At 37.2% G+C, this 25,912-nt stretch overlaps 1 protein-coding gene across 1 annotated transcript; it reads right to left on the reverse strand.

Moving 5' to 3' along the window:
* Positions 1-5,853: 5,853 nt before the first annotated feature.
* Positions 5,854-25,912, reverse strand: LOC126648464 (NEDD4-binding protein 2-like 2). Its single transcript, XM_050331413.1, is given in 8 exon segments — positions 5,854-7,205; positions 10,294-10,370; positions 10,730-10,818; positions 12,852-12,976; positions 21,889-23,206; positions 23,209-23,323; positions 24,601-24,734; positions 25,817-25,912. Coding segments are annotated over 6 exon segments (1,917 nt in total). The 5' UTR covers positions 24,601-24,734; positions 25,817-25,912; the 3' UTR covers positions 5,854-7,012.

Genomic DNA, 25,912 nt, shown 5'->3' on the forward strand with positions numbered 1-25,912 from the left:
TACTTGTAACTGCAGACAGCGTTGCTATTCAAAACATCTGTTCCACTGGTTGCACTAATTCTGTGCATCTCAAATACTCTACAAAATATAGAGAACTACACATGATTCAGTTCTAATGCACATTTCCCGGAAGGTATTAAAACTTTTCTAACAAATCTCCATACTTTGTCATACTTGCATCCAAATTTCACTATTTCTGCATACTACATTTTGGTATTAACTCATTTCCCTTTTAAAATATCTTTTACCAGAAAGACTAGAGATACTCAAAAGACATGATGAATTATCATTTAAAGGTACTTTTTACAAAACAGATGCAGAAAACTGTCTTTCAATTTTTCAATGTAGTAAATGTCAATAGAAATATGTCTTTGGACAGAAAATAATAAAATTACTTTAGATAAACACTAATATGTGCTAATATTTTCTAAGTCTGGAAAGACAATACAGCTAACAAGACAAGCAACCATTGACACTGCCCAGAGGGGGAAAAAAGAGGAGCAGCTAAAGGTGTTATCAGGAATCTGCAAGCAACTCTGCCCACACAGCTAGGAAACAACATAACCAGAATAAACAGTTCAGCCATTTTTGCTGCTACAGTTAAAGTCAGAAACTCAGTGGCCATCTGAGAACAGCATCACAGCCTGCATCCAACATCCTGAAACCAGGCAGCACTTCTGTTAGTGATTTAAAAGTCTTCTCTGATAAGTAAAAGCTAACTCGCTGATACTGTGGGCACTGCTCTCACAACATCCTTTATAATTAAGTAATTTATGTCAGAAAGGGCCTCTGGAGATCCAAACTCTGCTCAAGGCAATACTGAGATCTCATTGCTCAGTGCCTTGCCCTGACAAGTTTTGAATACTCCCAGGATGGAAATTACACAACCTAGTATCCAGTGTGAATTTTCCATGTTGCAACCTCCAACCTTTGCTTTTCACCTAAAAGGAGCCTGGCTCCATCTTTGTACTCTCCCCTTAAATAGGTGACAACAGTATTAATCTGCCTTAATCACAGCCTTCTCTTCTTAAGACTGAAGAATACATTTCTCCTGGCTTCTCCTTGTATATCAGGTGCTCCAGGCCCTGGCCATCCTCCATTTAACTCACTTCAGTATGTCCCATTTTACTTGTACCAGTGAGCTCAAAGTCTGACATACTCAATAAAGGTACCACAAACTAATCAGACAAGGACAAACTCACTTCATCTCTTTACAGCTCACCTCCCTGCAGAGCAGTAGAACTTAAAACACAGTTAGCTAACTTTACTCACAAAATCCTCTCTCCCAGGACCTAGACCTAGGACCAAAAAGGGCATCTAAGTTAACTATTAGAACCAAGAATTCAGTCTAGACTGCAGGAACAAAGCAGTAACAGAATGAAAAATAAATGCTCTGACTTCTACATATTACATACACAGAATTCCATTCATAATCCTATATATAACGAATTTTTGCTGCACAGCCATAAGCACAGTCTTCATAAAGTGAAGAAGAATGCTAATGCTAAATATTCACTGAATATTTAGCCCATGTACCAGAGGCAAAGAGCCACAAATGATGCTCAAACACGTTTCCCTCGCTTGCTTCAGGTAAAAGATCTGATGTCTATACTTTTGTTGTCAAAGTTCCTGTAAAGCAGTGTATTCATCTTACAAGCAATCAGGAAAAATGCTAAATGGAGGAAAAGTAATACTGACAATCCACCCTTAAGTTGGATTCATGAGCCTTCAGAAACTATTAATGGTTAAGAGTAAGATGGGGGATAAGCTGTCCAATAACTTCTTATAGACTATTGTAACTTATAGTGTAGGTTACCAAACCCTATGGCTAATGAATAAAGAAAAAAAAAAAGATTTAAAGTATCATGAATAAAATAACAGCCAAACAGCATTATGGGCCCATGACTAAGACTGATTTGTACATGATACAATAAGCCCTTTAGAAATAAGGAAATATTTATTCAGTCAACTCAGGCAGCACTTCTTAAGTCTGTTAGCAACTTAGGAAGAGATTAAACAACACTCACTAAAGAATTCAGCCTTATAAAAATCAGTAGTTAGAAAACATGCAATCACGTTTCAAAAAAAAAGTTAAATTCCATTACCAGACCGAAAAAACTCCACCACATTTAACATCACTAAAAAGACAGCAAGTACAACTGAAAAAGATTTACTTCATGGATACAATATATTCTGGCTTGACACAACGTGGTATTGTTACAATAGCACTATAGATCAATAAGATACAAATGATATGGTCAAGGACTACCTGCCTACCTGAGAAATAAAGTAGCAGCACTAAAAGATAAAAAGAAACTGCAAAGACCAATTCCAGACACAATACTTTTATTATCCTTTAGAATTACACTGATAGCCCATCTCAAGATAAAACCACCCTTTGTTGCCTCTCCATTACTACAGAAATAAATTATGACAAATTTGAGATGATCAGACCTTAACAACCTCTTACTACTTTATCTTCAAAATAAGACCAGTTACGTTTTCACACATTTTTCTACAAACTCAAAATAAGCAGATTTACAGCTGATTTCAAGCAATTAATCTATGAAAAGAGGACACCCCCCCCCTCCAAATTTACTGATGTAAAAGTATTTCGCCTGGGAAAAGGATTTCACCTGGGAAATTACTAATAAAGAGCTTTGCTCTCTGCTCTTGCTTTTATTTGAAAAGGATGAGAACATGAAACATTGAAATAAGACAAGTGCCACTCTAGAAACAATTAAGTGAAATATTTCCACATCTGATCCATGAGAAACACCTGATCACTCAATCAAGTACTTGCTTTCAATTTAATTTCAGCACTATGTTTTCTTGCTGCTTTTTACAGGGGATTGTAATATATGCATCTGTTCTTTTGTATGGAATACCCTGAATTCTCAACGTATACCTAGTCACCTCATCTCCATGAGGTACTAGCACAGAGCAAAGTATTTCTTCTAGAAAACCTGACTGCTAGGAGGAAGCAGCAGTTAAAACTACACGTCACACATGAAGGTGAAAAGAAACCTTTTTTTTTTTTTTTTTTTTTAATTCACTGAGAATGAATCTTACTGGTCAGCTCAAAGAAGAAAATACCAACACAGTCTAAATTACAACAGGGAAGATGTACACAAAACAATTAAATATAAATGTTATGGGTTCCATCTTAGCTAGCCAAAGCCTCGTTTTCAGTTATCTGTTAGCAGAGAAACAACCACGTCTGCAAAAGGTTTCAGGAAATAGATGACAAGAGACAAAACCCTGGCTTTCTTGTTTTAAGACAAAAAGCTTAAAAAAATTATGAAGCATGGCCAACTAGATTAAAATGAACCTAAAGAGGACATGGCTACAAGAACAGAAGACAGAATTCCTCACAGGAGATCATTTACCATCACATGTTAAAAACCAGAAGTGTTACACTAGGTTGTCACAGTTTATCCCAGCTATCAACTCAGCCCCACACAGCCACTCGCTCACTCCCTCCTGACGAGATGAAGGAGAGAATCAGAAGGATAAAAGTGAGAAAACTCACAGGTTGAGATAAACACAGTTTAACAGGTAAAGCAAGAGCCATGCGCGTAAGCAAAGCAAAACCAGTAATTCATTCACCGCTTCCCACAGGCAGGCAGGTGTTCAGCCATCTCCGAGGAAAGCCAGGCTCCGTCAGGCATTAACCGTTACTTGGGAAGACAAACGGCATCACTGTGAACATCCCCTCCACCTCCCTTCCTCCTTCTTCCCCTGGTTTTATATACTGGGCATGACACCACATAGTATGGGCTATCCCTTTGGTCAGCTGGGGTCAGCTGTCCCAGCTGTGTCCCCTCCCAACTCCATGTGCTCTTCCAGGCCACTCGGTGGGGTGAGGTGGGAGGCAGAACGGCCTTGACACTGTGTAAGCACCTCTCAACGATAACAAAAACACTGCTGTATTATCAACACTGTTTCCAGCACAAATCCAAAACACAGTCCCAGACCAGCTACTCTGAAGAGAACTAACTTTATCCCAGACATAGCCAGGCTCTATGCATTAGTTAAATTTTAAAAAAACCCAATCCAACACTACTATTTCACAAAATACGGTGAACTAGCAACCTACTAAAGATGTATAACAGGAAACCTTCATTATAGGTACATTATAATCATCAATATATGTATTGTATAAAAACTACAGCAGACAGTAAGAATTTTTAGATCTAGCTGTCTAGCTGAGCAGTGAGTTCTTACATTTCTTGCATATATGTTTTGAAAATAACTAGTTTTCCTCTAATTTTCCTTGGTTTCGAGATAGCATGAGAAATTCAATACCTGTGGCATGTATTTGACATAATTTTTATTGTTTTTACATATAAACACTGGAGCATAAAATCAACTTCTGAGATATATGTATGTCTGTGACTGTCCCACCCTCATAAAATATTAAATATATCATGAAATAAAAATGTGTTACACTGACAGTAATTCCACTGTGTTTTCACCTACCATGTGATTGCACTTACCTTGGAATTCAGCTGTATAGATGGAGGTATTTACAAGAAATGTCTGAGACAGAAACAAATTGCAGAGCTTCCCTTTCTTAAGTGTCCTTTGCAAAATGCAGGCCTATTATTGATCAGCAAGCTCTGTACATCAAAAACACTCCTCACCCACCAATAATTAAAAAGGTAACACAAGAAATGCTGAACTGTTTTAAAATACTACCAATTAATAGCTATTTAAATAATTAAATATCACTAGAAATCACCCAATGTCTCTTAAAACCTGAAGACAAAAGGTGCCAAAAGATATTTTAACATCAATCTTCAATAGGAAGCTCTTTTTTTGCCATACCTTAGCACAGTGTGAATATTACATAAAGCCTCAATAAATTTTATAGCTTACAGTAAAATAGAGTGAGTCTTTCTAAAACTTTTTTTATCTCCCTTCCACTTGAAATATATTTTCATAAATATAAAAGCTTTGGGATAAAGTATTACTGAGCATTTACAATAACTTCTACAATTCTTTTGAGACACAGAGAAAGATAACCATGAAAACTAAAATACAGAAAGATAATTGATTTGAATAACAGACAGTGAGGGAAACAATATAGTTGGAGAGCCTCTTCTCTACATATACACATAATTCAATATATTAACATGCACTACTGAAATATTTTAAATTTTTTTTTCAAATAAATAAGACATCAATTCATATTTGAACAATAGGCGTAGAAAACTACAGAAAGATAGGACAAGAGGGCACGGGCTTAAGCTCTGCCAGCGGAGGTTTAGGTTGGATATTAGAAAGAAGTTCTTTACAGAACGAGTGATCAGGCATTGGAATGGCCTGCCCAGAGAGGTGGTGGATTCACCGTCCCTGGAGGTTTTTAAGATGAGGCTGGATGTGGCCCTGAGTGCCATGACCTAGTAATCATAGTGGGGTTGGATCAAGGGTTGGACTTGATGATCTCAGAGGTCTCTTCCAACCCAGTTAATTCTATGATCCTATGATACTTCATTATACACCTGGATTTTCAACTTTGATGATATTCAAACTTTAATAAGGAAGTAATTTTTAGGGTCTATTCAAAAATTGTTTACAATTTTAAAAAATTATTCTGACTTTGGATTTTGCAAAATTCTGATGACTATGACACCAACTTAGTAACAGATAACCATCAAAATTCTCTTAGATATGTTCTCATGTTCTTGACAAAAATCTCCTTGTCAACATTTACTCATTCAGTGTATAAGGAAATCAAATGTAGTTAGACCTGAAGATAGGTTATTTCAGCTAGCAGGTTAGTAATAATGCTTATCTGTATAAAATCCTACAAGCTTGAAAATAATACAAACTGTTGCATTGGACTACTTCAACAACACTGAACACAAATATATTTTATTAATACAGCAAGCTGTTCAAAACCAAGCAAAAGCAGACACTTACAAATTCATCATTTTTAAGAGAAAAAGGGCAGTAAATTAGTCACTCTCCACACTGGCTCATTCTTTGTTATGTGCTAAACAGATTACAATCACTGTGCCAAAATTAGGAACGCAAGATGGTTTTACAGTTATATCCAGTATTTATATTGAATTAATGCATCCCAACTGGTCTGGGGTTTGACAACCTAATGCTTTTATATTTCATTTTTATCACAAATGAAACAAATCAACTTAGTTAGAAAGACACAGCTGTGAAATTTTGGGGTTTAGCGATAAAACTAAGGTTTTATTTTTCTTTTTAGTCAGCACAAAAAAAAAGAAAACGGTAGTGTGCAGCTACCATCATAGTTATATACTACCAACAATAACAAATAAAAAAATAATTCAGGTTGCATAGTTTAAGGTTGGTGAATACTGTACTGGCAGAACATTGCTGCAGTTACCACAGGAGCTTCTCCGACCACAAAAAAAAAAAAAAAAAAAAAAAAAAAAAAAAAAAAAGAAAAAAAAGAAAAAAAAGAAAAAAAACCACCAACCCAAAAAATCAAACCTCTGAAACCAGAAAATCCATGCCTAAGTTTTTCCAGTTGGCAATATATGTCAAACAGAACTAAAGGACAATCCAGCACATACCTGTTTTCAAAAAAATCTCCAAAAAAGTAAGGAGACTAAACGACAATCATTAAAATGGATTATTACATCAATAACCTCTTCTTCCAAGGCTTTAATTATCTTTTACAAGACCTCTAATATGATCCCTTCTTTAAAAAAAACTGCTCAACAGTTACCTGATATATGACAACATCGTCTTAGATTTATGAAGACTCTGCTATATGTCATACTGTATATTAAAATTTTTACTAAAATCAAAGGTCTTACAACTTGAATAAATATATTTTAAAAAACATTAAATGTACAATTCTATTTACATGCAAGTCCGTTAAAAAGAACAACCTCCAGAAGAAAATGGTCTTGAAATAGGCCTATTTAAAACACAGAAGATCCACTACTTTATTGGAAGTGATGATGTGTTTTAAAAGGGCAAGGAACAGATGCTTATTAACTGACTGAAACTGTGTTATTGGCTACTGGAAAACACTGAAATAATTCCACGAGTCTGTATTGTCTCCCCACCTATGTCTTCGCTGCAGAGGTGGTCTTTGAGTGTTTTTGTGGGGAGGTACCACTGAATTCATGACAATAGGTATAGATATTTGATATTCGTATCGTTCCAACATCTGAGCAATCTTCTCACGAGTGACCCCATGTTTATTCCTCCTATAAAAATAAAAATTTAAATTAATTGTCTGGTATTTTTACAGTTAGATATACAGTATAAATATAGTTATACATGTTTGTAGCTATATGTTTACAGTCTTTAAGAAAAAACCTCTAAATTCTTAATATTTTTCTTCTTGCTTTTCATATTTATACTTTTATTATACTGTAACCTCATTCTCTAGGTATTCAACTTGTGTTAAGGTTTAACAATTTTCCACTGCATATACTAAGTAACAGTAAACAATACCCTAATTCTTTTTCATACAGAAATGTGATGTTATACAACTGTAACTACACAATATATAGTTATACAACTATGTATATAAGGTACCCAGAAGCACTTTGCTTTCTATTCATTCATCAGATTTTACATGGTATACTAGCTAATGAGTAAAGGGATGAATAATATCATAGACTAATCCTTATGAGAGCAGTGTTCAAACTAGCATAAAAAATATGCAACTACGTGGTTTCTAGACTTAATGATAGAATATTTTCTCATCAATACATGAGAATATTTTCTCATCAAGAAACCTTGTCCAATCTGAATTATTTCCACATTAAAACCAACAGGGAATGTATTTCTGCATCTTTGTGCTCTCAGCCAGGGACAGAAGAAGCATGGGCCTTACCACATTGCTCAGTTGTGTAGAGGGGAAATCAATACTGGGAACAAACAGGTTATATTGGAAAGAGGATACTCCATACAGAAGTATTTTGAAAGACTGACTTCCTCACCACCCAGCCCCTCCGTGAGTTTGTGTGTATTATTACAACAAAGAAGTAAGTATCAAGTTGATGAGGTTTCAAAGAATACTGCAGGCTTCTTAAGGTGCATTTTATCAGCTTTCTTTCTGTGAAGAAAATGCTTAAGTAGAATATTTCTCTCACAGAAGCTCTTCCCTGAGACAACATCAGAAGCTAGACTGACAATCATTTGTGGCTTTTTGTTTACATGCTTCTAATTTCTACACTGTGCTAAAGCGGTCCAGGAGCAGTTGCATGTTGAACTTATCAGTTCAAGCCTTAACAGTTTTGATTTTATTCACAAATATGAAATAGGTTAGTGGTAGAGAAAAAACCCAATCCCCTAGAAAAACGTGGATACTATAAAGCACTTTACACTCATGACAGACAAAATATGAGAAGAGGAACTCTTAAGTCCTTTTATGCCAAGTGGTGGAAGCAGAAAGTTACTCAATATTTTCCCTATCTTTTAATACTCCTAGGAGAAAATTACAGCTCAAGTGCTCTGGGAATAGAGTGCACACTCATCCACAATTGAATGGATTTGTGTATAATTACATCATAGATGAGTAAGTACTTTTCCTCATAAGGAAAGGCAGGACAATAAAAGAAAGGCCTAATAAAGAATAAGGTAGGATAACAGAATCATGAACAGCAAAATTGCATTAAGCATAGAAACTAATTGAAAAAAGGAAATAAATTTGCTGTATAGTGTCATTTAATACTGTGATCTCCTCTTCAGGCACATCTTCACTCATCCTTTTGCAGCTTGGCTATGCTGAAAGAGCACAAAGCCATCTATCCTGAACCAACACAGACATACCTGCAAAAGCTCCTAATAGATAGTTATAATATGGAAGTTGGTTTTGATTAGAGCAGCACAAAACCTATTGATAAAAGCAAAGTTCTGTCACTATGAAATGTTTCTACACTACCCTCAGCAAGTCTGCTTATGATACAAAACTGGAAGGAGCCCTCTCCTGAAGCAATTAAAAAACAAAACGAAAATTTACATCACCACCTTTCTTAAACTCACAAAAATAAAGTTTCCAGACACTGGTCATCTATTCAAATATTTATTGCAAGTAGAACTGCTAAAACATTTCTAGGAACCTTCTAAAAACTGGTAACTGCACTTCACAGTTCAAGTAATTCTTTGGTTTTGTGAAAGACATAAACTTTACTCCTACAACTAATGACTAAACAATACAATTCAACAGTAACTACACATCTGTTTATCCTTTTGCCTGTTAAGACCACATGGAAACATGAATTTTCCTGGAAACTGAGCCTGTCTCACATAATGGAAATTTCATGCTGAATTATCTTACAAAGTGTCTGATTATTAACCCTCCTAACTTGGTTGTGCTGTACCCCAAACCAGAAAAACTTACTAGAATTCATTTCATCTGTAAAAAAAAAAGCTAGGGGTAGCTTAGGAGCAGAAGGTGAAAACTTTAAAAGATTTGTAAACATGATAAAGTCCAAGTCAGTCCGTAAGGTAAGCACTGTACAACATACTTTGTGCAGTGTAGGGGCTACTTACAAAGCTGAAACAACTCTAAGCAGTCAGATGGGCACATATAAAATGACAATCAGTGAGAGAACTCATGTCATAAACTGTGAAAATATTACACTACATTTCAAAGAAATATCCCTAAGTTAGACTGATACCTCATAGATTTCTAAAGCAGATCCATGTTATTAACTAGGAATAACAACTAGTTTCCTAAGCAGTCTCACAACCCAGTAGTTCAACGACCTATGTCCAACAGCACTCTAAGTCAGATCCTCTGAACACTAGGAACAATTCCACAAAAGCTTGCAATAGAATAATATAAAATATGAGCTCTCTTTTTAACTTTTAGTAATTAGTAATAAACTGTTGTCCTTTAACACTGAGACACCTGTAAAAGTAGACAAACCTAAGTACTATACTGATGCACTCATTGCCAAATGTGGAATTTCTTTTTGTCTCTTACTTATTTCTTGCCATCAGCATTCTGTAGCAACAAATTTACCAGAATAATTATTCATTATAATATCAGTGATTCTTACAGGGGTCATTCATTTTTCTACACATGTCCAATAAAATTTTAATACTGATTTTTCGGGCCAACAAGACAGGGCCAGTATTTATTTGTCTGCTTGTTTATCCATAAAACTTCCATTTAAAGGTATATCTCAAAATGCCTATTTAATAAAATACATTTCATACTACTAGTAGTTAATAATACATTGAATAAAATATAACTTACTGTATATATATTTATGCATGCACATTTATCTGCCTATCTCCATATATAAAGTACCATGATTTTTGTAAGAGAAACCTTACTTTTCTAATTCTTCAGGATCAAACTTCCACCAAGTATCTGGTTCATGGAATTCCACTCTGTAACCTTTCTCTAGAGCCTGCAGCAAATGAAGAAACATGTGTGATATGTATATCTTTATTACATAAAACGTAAGAAAAAATTAATAGACAAGTATAATAAACAGATGTAGCTAACTCTGCAGTGGTAGCATGCTCAGTTTCACTTACCCCCAACCCACCTTAGCTTTTGTTCCAGGCTAAGTAAATTAGATCAAGTCAATCCTTAAACTGATCCAAACCATTGCCATACCAATTAGTAATTGTTATCAATAAGTAGTCTCTCTCTTTAGAAATCTGAGCAAGGAAAATGTTTCTGGACAAAACACACCAACTTATCACATGTGAAGCTAAGTTTGGAAAATTGTAATGAATGACATAATCATGCAACAAAACTTACCACTTCCACGTACGGTTTCATTTCCCAGGCTTGAGTATTAGTGTTGTCTATTATAACTGGAGATCTTCCCTGCTCCATTGCTTGCTTTGCTGCAATGAAAAATAGTGCAAATTAATAAACCACTACATCTAAAGATCTAAACTACTCCAGATGTTTTTTTCACTAACCTACTCTGACACACACTGTTCTAAGAGAAGGAATAAAAGGTACAGACAGGAATGACAAGTAGAAGCAAGAACCTGAAGGACAGGATGCTATCCAGAGGACAAGCTCAAGAAGCGGGCCCATGGGAATCTCATGTGATTTCACAAGACCAAGTGCAAGGTGCTGCACCTGGGTCAGGGCAAGCCCTAATATCAATACAGGCTCAGGGATGAAGGGATTGAGAGCAACCCTGCTGAGAAACACTTGGGGGTGCTGGTGGATGAGAGGCTGGATGTGAGCCAGCAACGAGTATTTGCAGCCCAGGAAGCCAATTGTATCCAGGGCTGCATGAAAAGAAGCATGGTCAGCAGGCCAAGGGAGGTGATTCTGCTCCTTTACTCCGCTCTGCTGAGACCTCACCTTGGTGACTGCATCCAGCTCTGGGATCCCCAGCACAGGACATCAACCTGTGGGAGCAAGTACAGAGCAGGGCCACAAGGACAATGTGAGGCATGGAGCAACCTCTCCTATGAGGAAAGGCTGAGAGAATTGGGATTGTTCAGCCCAGAAAAGAGAAGGCTTCAGGGTGACCTAACTGTGACCTTCCAGTACCTGAAGGGAGCATACAAGAGAGGTATAGAGGGACTTTTTACAAGAGCATGTACTGACAGGACAAGGGGGAATGGCTTCAAACTAAAAGAGAGTAAGTTTAGATGAGGTATTAGGAAAAAAATCTTTATTGTGAGAGTTGTGAGGCACTGGAACAGTTGCCCAGAGAAGCTGTGGATGCCCCATCCTTGGAAGTCTTTAAGACCAGCTTGGATGAAGCAACCAGACCTAGTGAAAGGTATCCCATAGCAGAGGAGTTGGAACTAGATAGTCTTAAAGGTCCTTTCCAATCCATGCCATTCTATGATTCTATGGTCTATCAAGTCAACAATGCTAAAAACATATCAAAAGCAGCTGGAATTTCAGTAGAAGTGGCAGGACGAACTGAAATAGAAGAAACTTCACAAAGCCACAAAAGTGAACCTGAAGGGCCTAAAACCCTAACTGATGCTAATTTCAGAATTAAAGTTGCAGTGGCAAATTAATTCCAGTATTTCCTAGTATTTGTGCACTTGCCCTTACAATGATTATATTAAATGCATATGTGTTTTAGTATCAAAATATGTATTTCACTGTCTTGTAAACATTTGAGAGTTTGAAACTCTGTTCATCTAAAAGAAATCAATTTTTTTTTCCTAAAGGGTCTCACTGGTAACTATTTTTTTTCCTCATACTTCTGCTTGAGACACTGCAGCACAGAGCAATCTGCATGGACTTGTTAAGTTTATACTCCTTGGAGAAGACCAGACAACGAGATTCTTAGAAAACTGCTACAGAAAGAGCAAGAATCTGTCTACAATCCTTCTTACCTCAAGTATCTACTTCTTTACCAACAAAACTCAAGCTTTGGACACTGCTACGTATTAAGAAAGATGACTTATTAAAACTGTTAATCTACACAAGAAAAATAAAGTCGTGCCCAGAAAAACTTCCATAAATTTTGGATGAAACTCAGATCAGTAAAAATAATGGAAAAACCCAGAATCCTCTGCTCTGCTCTTTTTGGCTTGGATAGTTAGTTTTCTTCACAGTTGTTGGTATTACACCATGACATCTGCTGTTGCCAGCATTAAAAAGTTTGAATTCTGCTATCAAGATACTGCTATCAGATGGAACAAATAAGCAGGGCATAGCCCAAAGAAACAAATTTTTCTATTTTTATCTCTGAAACTTGTAGAAGTTCAAAATTTAATGTATATATGTACATGAATTAAAGAATAAAGAATACTTTAAATGCATATTTCTATATACACTATGCTAAAATATATATACTCCTTTTCACACAGACTCTTAACACACACCCATGTTATGCTTCACTATTTTCTCAATATAGCATAAGTTTAATAGGATTCCCCTTATGCATTCAAACCTCTCTTCCGGTTCCAGTCATGGGCATCACCAAGCTGAGCAGCATTATATGTGTATCCATGCTGCTGACGGAAATAATCATCGGTGCTGAGTACAATGCCATCACAACTCTGACCAAGCAGAATGCTGTTAAACAAAGGAAAACACAAAAGATAGACATATATATATATAAAATATATATATAAACTTTAAATTTTCATATAGATTAAAAGAAGACACATAAAAACGAAAATAGCTAAAATAGATTAAACTGTGTCCTACTTCTGAACCTCTTGCAAACTTCAAACAGATTTATAAAAGTACACTCATGTATTACCAATAATTCTAATCCAAATTAAAGCAATATATTTTCCCCTTCTCTACTACTTCTGTAGCTGGTGTTTCTTCTCCACCCCCAAGAGGTTTTCTGATTAGATCTATCTAATTTATAGCTTTACTGCTGTAAGTTCTAAGTACCTCATAATAACTGAAAATATTTACTAACATTTTCCATCTCAATTCTCACTTGGAAGTATGTCTAGAAACCAATCTGAACATGAAGCCTCCAGATGCAGTTGAAAAATGAACTGGATGTTTAAATCCTTTTTCAAGACCTTAAACCCTTCTGACCCTTGTCTATGCTGCTTGCACATAGGATGTGGGTAGAACAAGAACAGAAAGATAAAACTACTAACGTTTACAGCTATTTTCCTGTTTTCAGGAAAACATAGAAGATCAAAATTAATTTCAAGACCATCCTAGTAAGTCAAGATTACAGAAGAGTGTCCATATTCCTTCAAGATCCTATATCCTATTCCAGTTCTGAGTCCTCTCATCTAATCCTGACAACATAGTCTTATTTGTTCCTATTTTCTCATCAACTCTGGCACTCACTGCAACATTAATCCACTGGAATTCACAAGACAGAAGAAAGCAATACTTTCCCCCCACCGACACATCCTCCCAACCCCAGGTTACTTTTCTGAAGCTTTAGCAGTTGAGACTATTTTAGAAAAGGCACCAAAAGGTGATACACCAGAAATTAATAACTACCAATGGAGATGTCCCCTGGCTGAGCAGCAGTAAGCTGCTGCATGGGTTACCTCGTCTGGTAACTGCAGTTTCAGTCTCATAGATGACAAGAAATTTAAGACAGAAACGGAGATATGAAAAACTCCTATCAGGGAATTATACTGCTTTTCTCTATCACTCACAGGGTTAACAGGGTGATAGGAAAGCCGTGCATTTTACTATCCCTGCATGAATTAATTCCATTCAGGAGAAAAACTACTTGATTAGTGTTTTAGATTGTTTTCCTTAAGGCAATGCCATTCCATGTGACTTCTGAACATAGAGACCAATTTTGCAAAATCTGATAATCTTGCACAAGACTTCGGGGGGGGGAGGGACAAACCAAAACAAATTTGTAAACAAAAGGATCAAATGCAGAGATTCAAATTAGAATTCATAAAAATAAAAATGTGAAAGACTGCAAAGCAAATTTCACATTTACCCAGTCTTCAGGCCTGACATTTCCAAGCATCATAGATATTTCACTGGCTAGTTTACTTCATTTGTGGGTTGGGTAAGTTACACTACATTCTGCTTCTTGCACAGCTAACATTAAAGATTACAGGAGAAATTTAAGTATACTTTATCAAACAATAAAAGACACGGTGGGGAAGTCAATGAGGGTAAAAAAGGGAAATTCAGGGGGACACAGTTGCAATATCCACTGTTTACATGTTTATTTTTACTCTGTATTGTGAAATTTGCATTCCTGATATTTATTTATTACAGAAGCTATTGCAATGGTTGATGTAGGAATACTAGAAAAAAATCCATAAAGCTTTTCAAGAATTCTGCATTTGCAGTGTCATCAAATGCCACAGTCAAACCTTCTAAAAGCATCATAAAGCTGATTTTTGGATTTAACTAAAGTTCATCCTAAACACTGCCAGGCATGCCAGCGAATACCTGCGAGTCATGAAAAAATGATTATAGTAAAGTTACAGGAAATAATTAACTGCTGCTTGATCAATAACATCAGAACCTGTCAAATGCGCAATCCCCATTCTGCCAACTGTAAACTTCATTTCAGAAAGTCCTTGGAAATTGGTGTTTAAAGGAAAACATCATATAACTGATACAACAGTACAGTTCTCTTAAAGTCTGACCTATAGGAAAAGTGTAATTAAAAAACATCCTTGACTATTTCAATCTGAAAATAGAAAACAGCCAGTTAGTATCACAGAGCATTTGTAGCCCACTGCAACACTCAGATATCACTGTCCTATGGAAATTCAAGCAACTATTCAATCTCAGAAGTAGACAATGTACTCACAGCCTACTAAAACCAAACTGCCCTAGCAATATGTGGGATTGCACTACTGCTGAGATGGTAAGAACAGAAAAGAACTGGTCAGATCCCAAACATCCCATATATATGTCAGTTCTAAGTTACCATGCTTTCCTATATATCTGTGCAGCAAGAGCTACTTCAGTGTCAGTCTGACACAAGGAATTTGCTATGTTTTGCCACCTGTCACCAACAACAGATCTATTATGAATCACAATATAACAACTGGGATGCTGTATTAAATATTAGCTTACATCCCTACATGTTTATTGTCCCACAAATATGCTGTTGGTTATTTTTGCTTTTAAGATACAGAGATATGTACAACAAAATTCAGATTACTAAGGACCAGAAGAAACTACTAATGGCGCACTGTCAAGTAACATGATCAAAATTTCACACAAACCCTTTTTTCCTCCTTGTTCTTTCTCCCTTTTCCAAAGTATTAAGATTATTCACCACAAACAGCAACCCTAACTGAGAAAGTAGAGCATGACACACCAAAGTACAGACACTCTTTTGAACAGTGATCAATTAATTATTTTTGGTTAGAGCCTAGATCTTTTAATGAATGTGTATTACATTGATTTAGAAGAGTGCAGAAGGATTCATCACCTGTTTTTGGTCCAAGTAGAACAAATGGCACCAGTAAATCATACACCACACACACCAGCAATTTTTGTATCTTTTCCACTTTAATATAAAACAGTTAACAGGAATTTATATTCATTAAGTTACATGGCCATGATTTCACACTTGGCCTGATTTCCCTATTTCCAGTATGCTACATTTACCAATGCTAGAAAAACTGGATCCATCTTCCACACTTGCTTTTTGTGTGTTGACTGAATATACACACATCTCATAGAACCATCTGCCTTAATTAAAAAAAAAGACAGCAAATAACACCTGGGATTCTTCTACTAGCTGAGGAGATGAACACATCCCTACAGCTCCTACAGGCCTGACCATTCAGTTTCTACAGGAGCATATATGAACTCATGAATCAACAGTAATGGGAGATTAATTTTCATTTTTATTCCTAAGAACTGACTCTGTTTGCTCTGTGTTCTGGAGAATAACTCATCTACTCAAATTCTTTTGTTGTACATTCCAAGCACCATTAGTACCAATAAAGAGATACAATGACAAGGGTTTAAGAAATCTTGCAAACTCATCAATAAAGTTTATTCTTGAACTATTTTGTTAGTACTCCTTGAAGTTCAGAATACACCAAATTATTAATGAACCTGTATAACTGATATAACAGATTTAATGCAGTAAACTATGTTTGCAATAACCCTAAAACCAGAGAATTTGACAAAGCAAAGTGACTACCAAACAGGCCAGAGTAATAGAAACCATATACTATACTCAACACACAAGCTACCATTACTTATTAAAGTAATAAGTTTATGAACTAAAATTTCAATTATTACAGTAATGAATGTAACCTGTTTCTGAAGTGTGAAACTAAATCGTAAACCAAAACACTTTCAAAGCCTGACAGTTACCTCTTTCAGAATTCATAGCGTTTAAACTTGTAAAATTCAAAACACAAACCTACTTGTTGACATCATATGGAATAACTCACATATTTCTAACACATATTTGGAAGTACAATTCATCCCAGGCTCACGAACTAGCAAACAGAAAGAACAAAAAGCATATCTATACAAAGAAAGCATCATTACTATTTAAACCCACAAAGATATGATATTCCACTTCTGAGAGATGGAGGAAGAAAAAAAGAGAAATGTATTTCTAATGAGAGTCAAATTACAGATTAGTAAGCATCAACATGTGCACATGCCTGAAATGAATAGGATATTATCCAACTGCTGTAATTCAGCTTTTTTACCCTAAACCTTCACTGCAACTGAACACTCACTTTTGACCAGAGTAGGCTACTGAAATTAAAACAGCTATTAGAATTTAAAGTAGCTCACCTACTTCTTCCAGACATGCTATCTGATCTGATAGAAGCTATTAGCCTGACATACCAAACCCATGCTGAAACTAAAAAGTTTATTTTAATTGGTCAGCAAACCAATACACATTTTCCAGTGCATGTGTGTGCATGCATGCACACACACAAATCCTGCTTTAATTTTTCTTCCAAACTAAAATAGTCCCCAAATCTACATCCTGGTTAGCCTACTTTGACAGATGATTTTATAACAACGAAGTTATCTCAAGATCTAATAATTCACCTATTTAAAACAGCTAACATATCATGGTGAGGAAAAAAATAGGCAATAACTAAATACAGCTTAGGAATACTACAGATTTTGAAACTATGTAACTGCTACTTTAAAAGCATTGCTTGTAACACTGTTTATAAAAATATATAATTAGAAACAACAGCACATTACTGTGTCAGCTATAAATACTGACACTTTTAACTCTTTCCTTCAGATGATTTTGCTCTCAGGAAGAATGGCCCTAGATAAAGAAAACTATATTTATATATTCATGGATTTAATTAAAAATGCGCTTCTTAAACTACATCGATATTTTTTCTTTTTACTTCATTACACTCCTTTTTATGCAAATGAACGCTTAGATATTTATGAAGGAATGGTAAATTGCAATTGTTGCCAAGTTGAGTAGCAAAATATTCTAAAAATACAAGTCTCTTTTCCTGTAACTTTTCCCAGCATTGTAAGATCCCATCATCATCTACTTCTAATGGTAGTACGCTTTTGTTACTTGAGCTAAAGATACTGCTGTTGGGTATCTGTCAGGCCAAACTATTTTCAAAAGTTTCTAACTAAATGGTCAGTCATTTCCAAAACCAAGGAAGAAATACAGCATTTTTATCATGTCTTCATCAGCTTTTCTCTGAGAAGTTTGGATTGACAAAGTGGAATCTGACAAAGTACATGCGTTTGTCCAGCAAAACCTTTTTGTAAATCCACCCAATGTAAACAACTTTCAAATGTCAGGTGCACAGAAAATTTCTGTACAGAAAATACAAAGATTCTCACTGCAGTAAACCCAACTTGGCAGTGGCAGGAAGTTGATTCAGGACTTGTACTACATTGCGAGAACACATTTCTCCCAACCCGAGAAGGAACAGAAGGAACAAAATTGGCCTAAAATAGGAGGACATGGGAAGGATGGTGGTATAAACACTGGAACAAGCAACTCAGTACTGGCAGCAGAGCTAGGAAATAGTGACAAGGCAAAGAGGGAAGCACAGAGAAGACATTGTTATAATGCATCCGGGGGTGAAATAATACCACTAGCTGAAATGGACAAAATTAATCTAGGATGGAGAAGGAACTGAGAAATCAGCTTAGAATTTAGAAGCAGATGTGGCACTAGTAAGCACAGACCAAAAGTTATGGTTGGATACGAACAGCAAAACAAAACTGGAAACAGGTAGTCAAGAAACAGGAATCTGAAGGAGCTTCAGAAGGCTAGGATTGTCTAGGTCAGGTGAACATGGGAAATACATCAGTGAGATGAGGGGAGTTCCCTGATGACCCAGAAGTCACTGATGTTACGCTCATATTTAGGGCAAGTAAAGACAAAGACCCAAGGAACTAACAGCTACTCAACCTCACCCAACCTCTGATCTGGAAGGACAATGGAGTGCATCCTCTTGAAATCCATTTCCAAACATGTTAAGGAAATGAAGGTAACCAGGAAGAGTTCATATGGGTTTTGCAACAGACAAATCAGATTTTTTTCTTTACTCACCAGACGATGAAGCAATACCTTTATCCATGAGGATGAATGCAGCATACCCAGAAATCATCAGTGCTTCCAACATCATCTCCCTGTCACTAACCGAGTATAGAAGTGCGTGGTAGCGAGACCAGTGATGAGGCAGAGAACTTGCAGATGACTCCAAATTAGCAGGGATGCTGAACATACTGATCAGCAAGGCTTCTCTCCAGAAGGTCACAGAGAAACTTGAGAACTGGGCTAAGCAAAACATCACTAAACTCAACAAGGGAAAAAGAGAAGTTCTGCAACTGATGAAAAAGAAACCTAAGTACCAGCATAGGAGGGAAAGTGGTTGAGCAGCCCTGGTAAAAAGGATCTGAGGATTACAATGAACATCAAACTGAAGATAAGCAAATGGTGTGCTCTCGTCAAAAGAGGAGCAAACCCCAATCTGGGCTTTAGTAAAGAAAATGTGATCAGTAGATCATCTGAGAAGAAATCACCCACACTCTACCTGATCTTGTGCAGTCAGTTCTGAAATACTGTGTCCAGGGTGAGGCTTCCCAGTTCAAAGGACATTCTGAAACACATGAAAGGGCTAAACAGATGGCTCCCAATATGGCTAAGGGCATATAACCCACAAGGAGAGGTTAAGAGCAGCTGGACTTTTTTTAGTCTGGTAGTGGAGGCAGCAAAAGGCCTGATATCAGCCTATTTCATATCAGCCTATTACAGTGAATAAACCTATCCCTTACCAGAAAGGAAGCTGCAAAGATGATGAACCAGATTCTACCACAGAACAGCACGTTATAACACAGAACACATGCAAATTATGGTTTGGGAATTTCAGGTGGGAGATTACGAAGAACTTCCTTAGTAGGAGGTTTGTACTGCACTAGAAAGTTTGGCAAGATCATAGAATCTCTGTGTGTTTTTCAAGATCAGGCCTGACAAAGACAGACCTGCTCCAAGTAGAACGATGGACTAGCTGATCTCCACTAGCCTCATGCCTATGATTCCAACTGCTTATTTAGAATGGAAGAGTCAAAACAAAACACAGACCTTAGTGGAAGATTCAAGACATGCATGGCTGAAGTTTGTGAGCAGGATGACAAGCGTCTGTACTTAAAACACACTTACTTTGCACAAAACACAAACAGAAATTTAAGATTCCTAGGTCTAACTACTGGCCCTGCTGTCATTTCATACTTGGGAAATCCACTTGCAAGATGCACCTCATTCCCCTCTAGTGCTGATCCACATAGATGATTGTCAACTTTCTGCTTCTCCTTAACAGTCATGTTAAGGAAAAGGGTATGGGTTTGTCTGCAGGTACTAAAGATGCCACACTTGCAAAGATACCTGTGGATACTATGACATCAGATGATATAGTCCTAGTCTACACTGAAAAATTTTATGATGTTACACAGAAAAACATGTTCAACTTTATTAAGAATAAGACTTAACTTATAATTCAAGTATTTTCCCCATCGGCAGCCATTAATTCTGGGACTTTTTTCCCCCAAGGTATCCAAGACCCTGAGACATGATTTCACGGGAATTAGCAATTACAACCATTGAACATATGAAACTGCATGTAATTGAATACACTGAAAAACAAGTTCCACACAGTTCAAATTCTGCACTCACATTTGGTAACTATTCTTGACCTTGATTTCATAGTACCCACTTTCCCATCTGTTAAATAAAACTGGTAATTGATCTCACTAGTGAGAGATTAAAGAAACCACAAATATGTGTTCATAAAAATCTCAAGATACTTAAAATTTTTCAGAAAACATGAGTCATATATTTGGAAAAAGATTCTGAGACAAATTAGCACACCAAACATGGAAAAGAAAATATCTAGTATCTTTACATTAAGTATTATCCAATTCCTTCATTGAATGAGGCAGCATCTTTTCCACAGAGTTTTTTTAAAATTTTTTATGTTGCTTTCATATAATAAAGGAATTACTGCAATAATGGCACGTGCAGGTTTGCAAAACACAGTAACCAGTAACTATAAAATATTATAACTAAAATTACTCAAACATGTAGAAAAGATATCTGTTAGAGACTTCTAGCTATGATACGGAGATTACGCTGTTTTAAATATCAGGAAAAAGCCTACAAACAGAATGTTACTCCTTTATACAAAAAACAAGTAAGAACATGATCTATTTCAGACTCCTAGCATACAACAGAAGGAAACCAGAGAAGACATCCCATTTCTGATGTAGTTTATGGATGAAACTCAACCAGTAAATACTGATTTAGTAATTTGGTTTTTTACACAAGAAATTAATACTGGTAGTATCTGTGCTCTATCTATGTCAATTTTTGTGCTTTTTAAATCAGGCCAAAAAACCCCAAAGTGAGAATCCAAGTTGGAGATGGCACCTGCTTTTAACCCTGCCAGACATCAACAAGTATATTTTTAAGAAAAAAATAATATTTTTCTTGTGTGTTCACAAATAAACAGAGCAGTTGACAGACCATACTATGAAAAAAAAGGGAATGAGATTATGATCAGTTTCACCAACACACTGAAAACAAGTATCAGAGTAGCACAGTTCTTCAAACGAAAATTTTTCCGTCGGAATAAAATTGTACTTCTGGTTCAATCAAACTGATGCAGTTAAGATTTGATGGAAGATTATTTTAAATGAAGGAATTTAAGAATTTAAAAAAAAAAAAAAAAGGCAGGCCATCACACACTACTGTTCCTGAAAACTTCAGAATAAACGATTATGCAATTTAATGAATACACAACATTTTAAATTTAACACAAAGCAGTTCCTGTTCATCATACTCTAAAGGAGACAAAATCCCCAAGTAAATACTTTTAATATTTACTGTCATTTGCAGTCATTAAGTATGAATGACAGCAGATAATAAATTACTGCATTTTAGTAGCCTAATTTACAAACTAAAAAGTTTGCTAAGTGCTTACAGATATTTCTAAATTCTTAAAAATTTTTATTTGAATAAACTTTTCAAGCTTTAAGTCTTTACTTACCGAGAAAGTGTAGATTTCCCTGAACCAGGTAAGCCTCTTAAGATTAGAAGAAATTTTTGTGCACAACCAAATCTTTCTTCAGATAACTGCAAGGAAGAAAAGCTGTGCATTCCTTCTGTATTGTCAGCTTTTGGATCCTTCCAACACTCTTCCGTGGTTTCACAGAAACCATTATTTTGGAGTCCCTTCTGGTCATTATTTTCATTTCTGAAGACCTGAGTAGTATGGATGTCACTATGACTAGCATAGCTGGTATCTGGATCAAGCAATGCACCATGATTGCTGATATCAGTATTTCTATGACGATTTTCATAAGAAAGTTCCCCATTCTGAAAAGGGAGAGCATTTGGGATTTGTGGTGGGGACGTAAGTGTCTGAAAACGGGACTGAGGGTTGAATCTAGGAAGAAGAGGTCCCTGAGGTACTGTGAAAGATGCTCTAGTCTGCCAAGCAGGTCTGAATTCAGGCACTGAGCAGTTCCAATACTTAGCATCTACTTGGCCATTAGAGGTATTTTCAGTTTTCCAGCCATCTGTTTCCACAACAAACTGCTGCTCATTGCTTGTTTTCTGACTGTTCTGTTCACCAAGAAAACTCTGTCCATTTTCATACGATGGCTGTGGGCTGTCCAACAATACGTGTTGACAATCCTCTTGTGAGCTTTGACTGCAGTTACATGGAGACTGTTGATCCTGAGAAATTTCAGTTTCTTTTTCCTGAGGATTAGTATCTAAATTTTCACTTTCCAGCTGGTGAATTTCTTTATAGAACTGGTCGAGTTCATCATCTATTTCTGGAACAGTAGTAGAAATAGCCTGCACCTTCTTAGCCTCCTTTCTTTTAGGTCTGTTTTCATTTAATTCATTCTCATCTCCCCCACTGCTTCTACATTCATTGGAACTGCGAGATTCATTCTGTTTGTTACTTTTGGCAGGTTTGTAAATAGGTCCTATAAATTCTTTGCTTGTAAAAAAATCTTCATCTGATGCATTTCTATTTATTGATAATGATGTACTACTTTTTTTAGTATTATCTTCACCGGCATTATTTGTAATAAAAGGGTCTTTCTCTTCTTGAACTTTAGAGTCATTTATTGATGCAAACGGAGGATTTACATTCTGCACAGTTTCTAAATCAACTGGCTGACTAAGCACTGGATTATTTTCTGGGAGAACTTCATTCGATGATCCCAAGACACCAGTCAGCATTTTCTCTTGCTTCTGCATTTCATGTTGCCCTTGATTATCTGAGGCATATGCTGGTACCCAATCACTTGATGTTCTCTCAGCATCCACCTCCTCCTGAATACCTTGGTTTTCATCATGGGGAGTTTCTCATAAGTCCCTTCTGCTGACTTCATTCTTTTAGAATATCGTTCAGTTTTTATTTCGTCGTGACACTCCGAGAGCCTTACTCTATTTTCAGCATGAAGCATCTTAGAAAACAATGAATACATTATCAGCATGCATATTTTTAAGGTAAAGTATAAAAAAGCAGAACTTATTCAGGTCTATGACATCAGACCCTCAGACTCTCCACAGTCACAACTAAAATGTTCTCACCCAAGAGAAAAGCAGACATCACCTACCACAAGTGTGGTGTAAACAAGACGGCCACATTGTTTGCTGCTCATAGTAAAAAACTACAATAGTGCTGCATCAGTCCAGCAGCAATTTTACAATACACCTTAAATAGTTAACAAATCATGATTTTAAAATGTGAACACCTGAAAAACTAATTACATCAACAATCTCTGTTCTCTACTGACCTGTTACTCTGCCAAGTGTCAGGAACCTCTTTTACAGAATAAACATAGGCCAATTTCCAATGCACAAACTGATGCCTGACATCACTACTAATATGACCAACAAAAAAACACTTCAATCACGAGGATTGTTTTCTATGACACGAACCAAACTCAACTAATTCATTTAACATCAACTGAACAGATGCTGGACTGGATTTGTAATTTAGGACTAGTCAAACACGACTTTAAATCATATCTGCAATCTGTTATGATGTTTCTTGTTTTGGAACTAAAGACTTCTGTTAGGGACCAAGACCACTTGGTTACATGCTTTCTAAAAATAAACACACACAAAAAAAGAAACCTTGTCATAAACAGATTGCATTCTAAGAATAAAGCAGTAAGTTCCAGAAAGATTCAGAGATGAGCAATCACAAGCAAAGCAAGATGGCACTGACCCCTGTGACATGCAGTCATGCCATTATCCATCTAATTATTAGTCAGAATTTCTTGGATTTTGCTTTGTATTCCAGAAGTCTAGACAGTATGCAATTAAGAGCAATAATAATATTATAAATCAAGTGCCAGGTAGTTTATTCAGCAAATCCCGGCCCCCCAAAAAACGGGGGATCAAACAAGAAAGGATGTGTTTCCCCTATTAGAGAATTTATTCTACTGTTTTCTGTGAACAGTTCAACTTTCTGGGAGTAAGTATTAACAAAATGTCACATACTCTTCATCCTGGACTAGAAAATATTTTTTTTTCTTTTTTGAAAAAGATCTGTAGTAAGTATTAAGGGAAAATTTGTAAGTAACATGTTCACTTGCAAAACTGACAACAAAACGCGTTACTCTAGGAATTTTCTCACCTACTATCCCAAAGGGAGAGAAACCTGCCATTCTCATTCTCTAAATGCCTAAACCAAGGAGATTTTTACTGTCTGAGATTTTACTGACTTTACTACCTGGAATAGAGCACAGGAAGAAACTATTCCTCTTCCTCAGAATTGGCGGAAGGAACGCTGTTGGCACAATGGTCTCTCCTCCTCTCAAGACATATGTGTTTTAAGCATACCTCCAGTTTTTCAGTTCCTCCTTTCTGTGAATTAGAAAGTAAGTATGATATTATGTGAATAACTGACTCTATTCCCCATCTATCAAAAAAAATGTTAACTCTGCCTCCACTTAAAAACAGGATTGGAGGGGAAAAAAAGCTGCTTTATTAGCTCCTGTGTCCTCATCCTCCTCTGGGATGGTGTTTACGCAGAGCCAATTTTCTGATGTGGAACGAAAACAGAGAACATGTGAACACTTGCTGCACGACTATCTCCAGTGACGGAGGATACTGCTCTGTGACTGTCCCTCACAGGAATATCTTTTCTTGCTCATCTCTCACAGACTTTCCTTGACTATCCTTTGGGACAGTGAAGCTGCATACAAAAGCATATCCATCTGCACTCTTGGGGAGGACACAGCAAGCACGGAGTGAGAAAATGCAGCCTCTGTCTTGCCTCTCGAAGGGGACAGGCACAGGTCTGTATTATTTCTGTAAAGAACTGTAAAAAAATGTTGCAAGCATGGAAGCCGAGCCGACAGAGAGGATTCACCACGCTGCCACTTGCCACACTCAATCACCACTTTAACTGACCTGGCAAACATCCACAAGGCTCAACCAACAAACTCAAGGCCCTGAGCTCCACCTGCACGCCACATTCTCAGTGGAAAAAGGAGGCTTATGTGGCAGAACCTACAGACGGGGGAATTTACAGACTGTGCTTGCGTGACCCCTCTGTGTGTACGATGGTGAAAACGCGCGTAGGCCTCGCACGGCGCCAGCACACACCTGGAGCTGCGGGAAGCGGGCGCTGCTCCCACGCCGGGCTGGGAGCGGAGTGACCGAGGTGAAGATGCAGCCGCCAAGAGCCGCCCACTCCCCACAGTGTAAAGTGTACCCCCCACCACCCCCACTTCCCTCATCCCGGTGCCTGTGTCCCGCAACCTCAGCAGCCGCCGGCCCCGCGCTTACACCGCCATCCCCACACCGCCCCTTCCCCGCCCCGCCCCCTCGGCCCCACGTCGGTGGCAGCAGCAGCGGTGGCGGCGGCGGAGGTCGGGAGAGAAGCGGCCTGCCGGCCCCGCCGGGCAGCAGCCGCCGCAGCCACCGGCGGGCGAGGAACCAACCTGCAGGCAGCGGCTCCGGCGGTGCCCGGCCGTGCTGGGGGGCCGCGCCGACAACACCCGCTCACAAAATGGCGCCGCCTCCCGCTGCCCCTTCAC

Source organism: Myiozetetes cayanensis, unplaced genomic scaffold (genome assembly GCF_022539395.1).
Source record: "Myiozetetes cayanensis isolate MyiCay16 unplaced genomic scaffold, myiCay2020 scf5-8, whole genome shotgun sequence".
Taxonomy (NCBI): domain Eukaryota; kingdom Metazoa; phylum Chordata; class Aves; order Passeriformes; family Tyrannidae; genus Myiozetetes; species Myiozetetes cayanensis.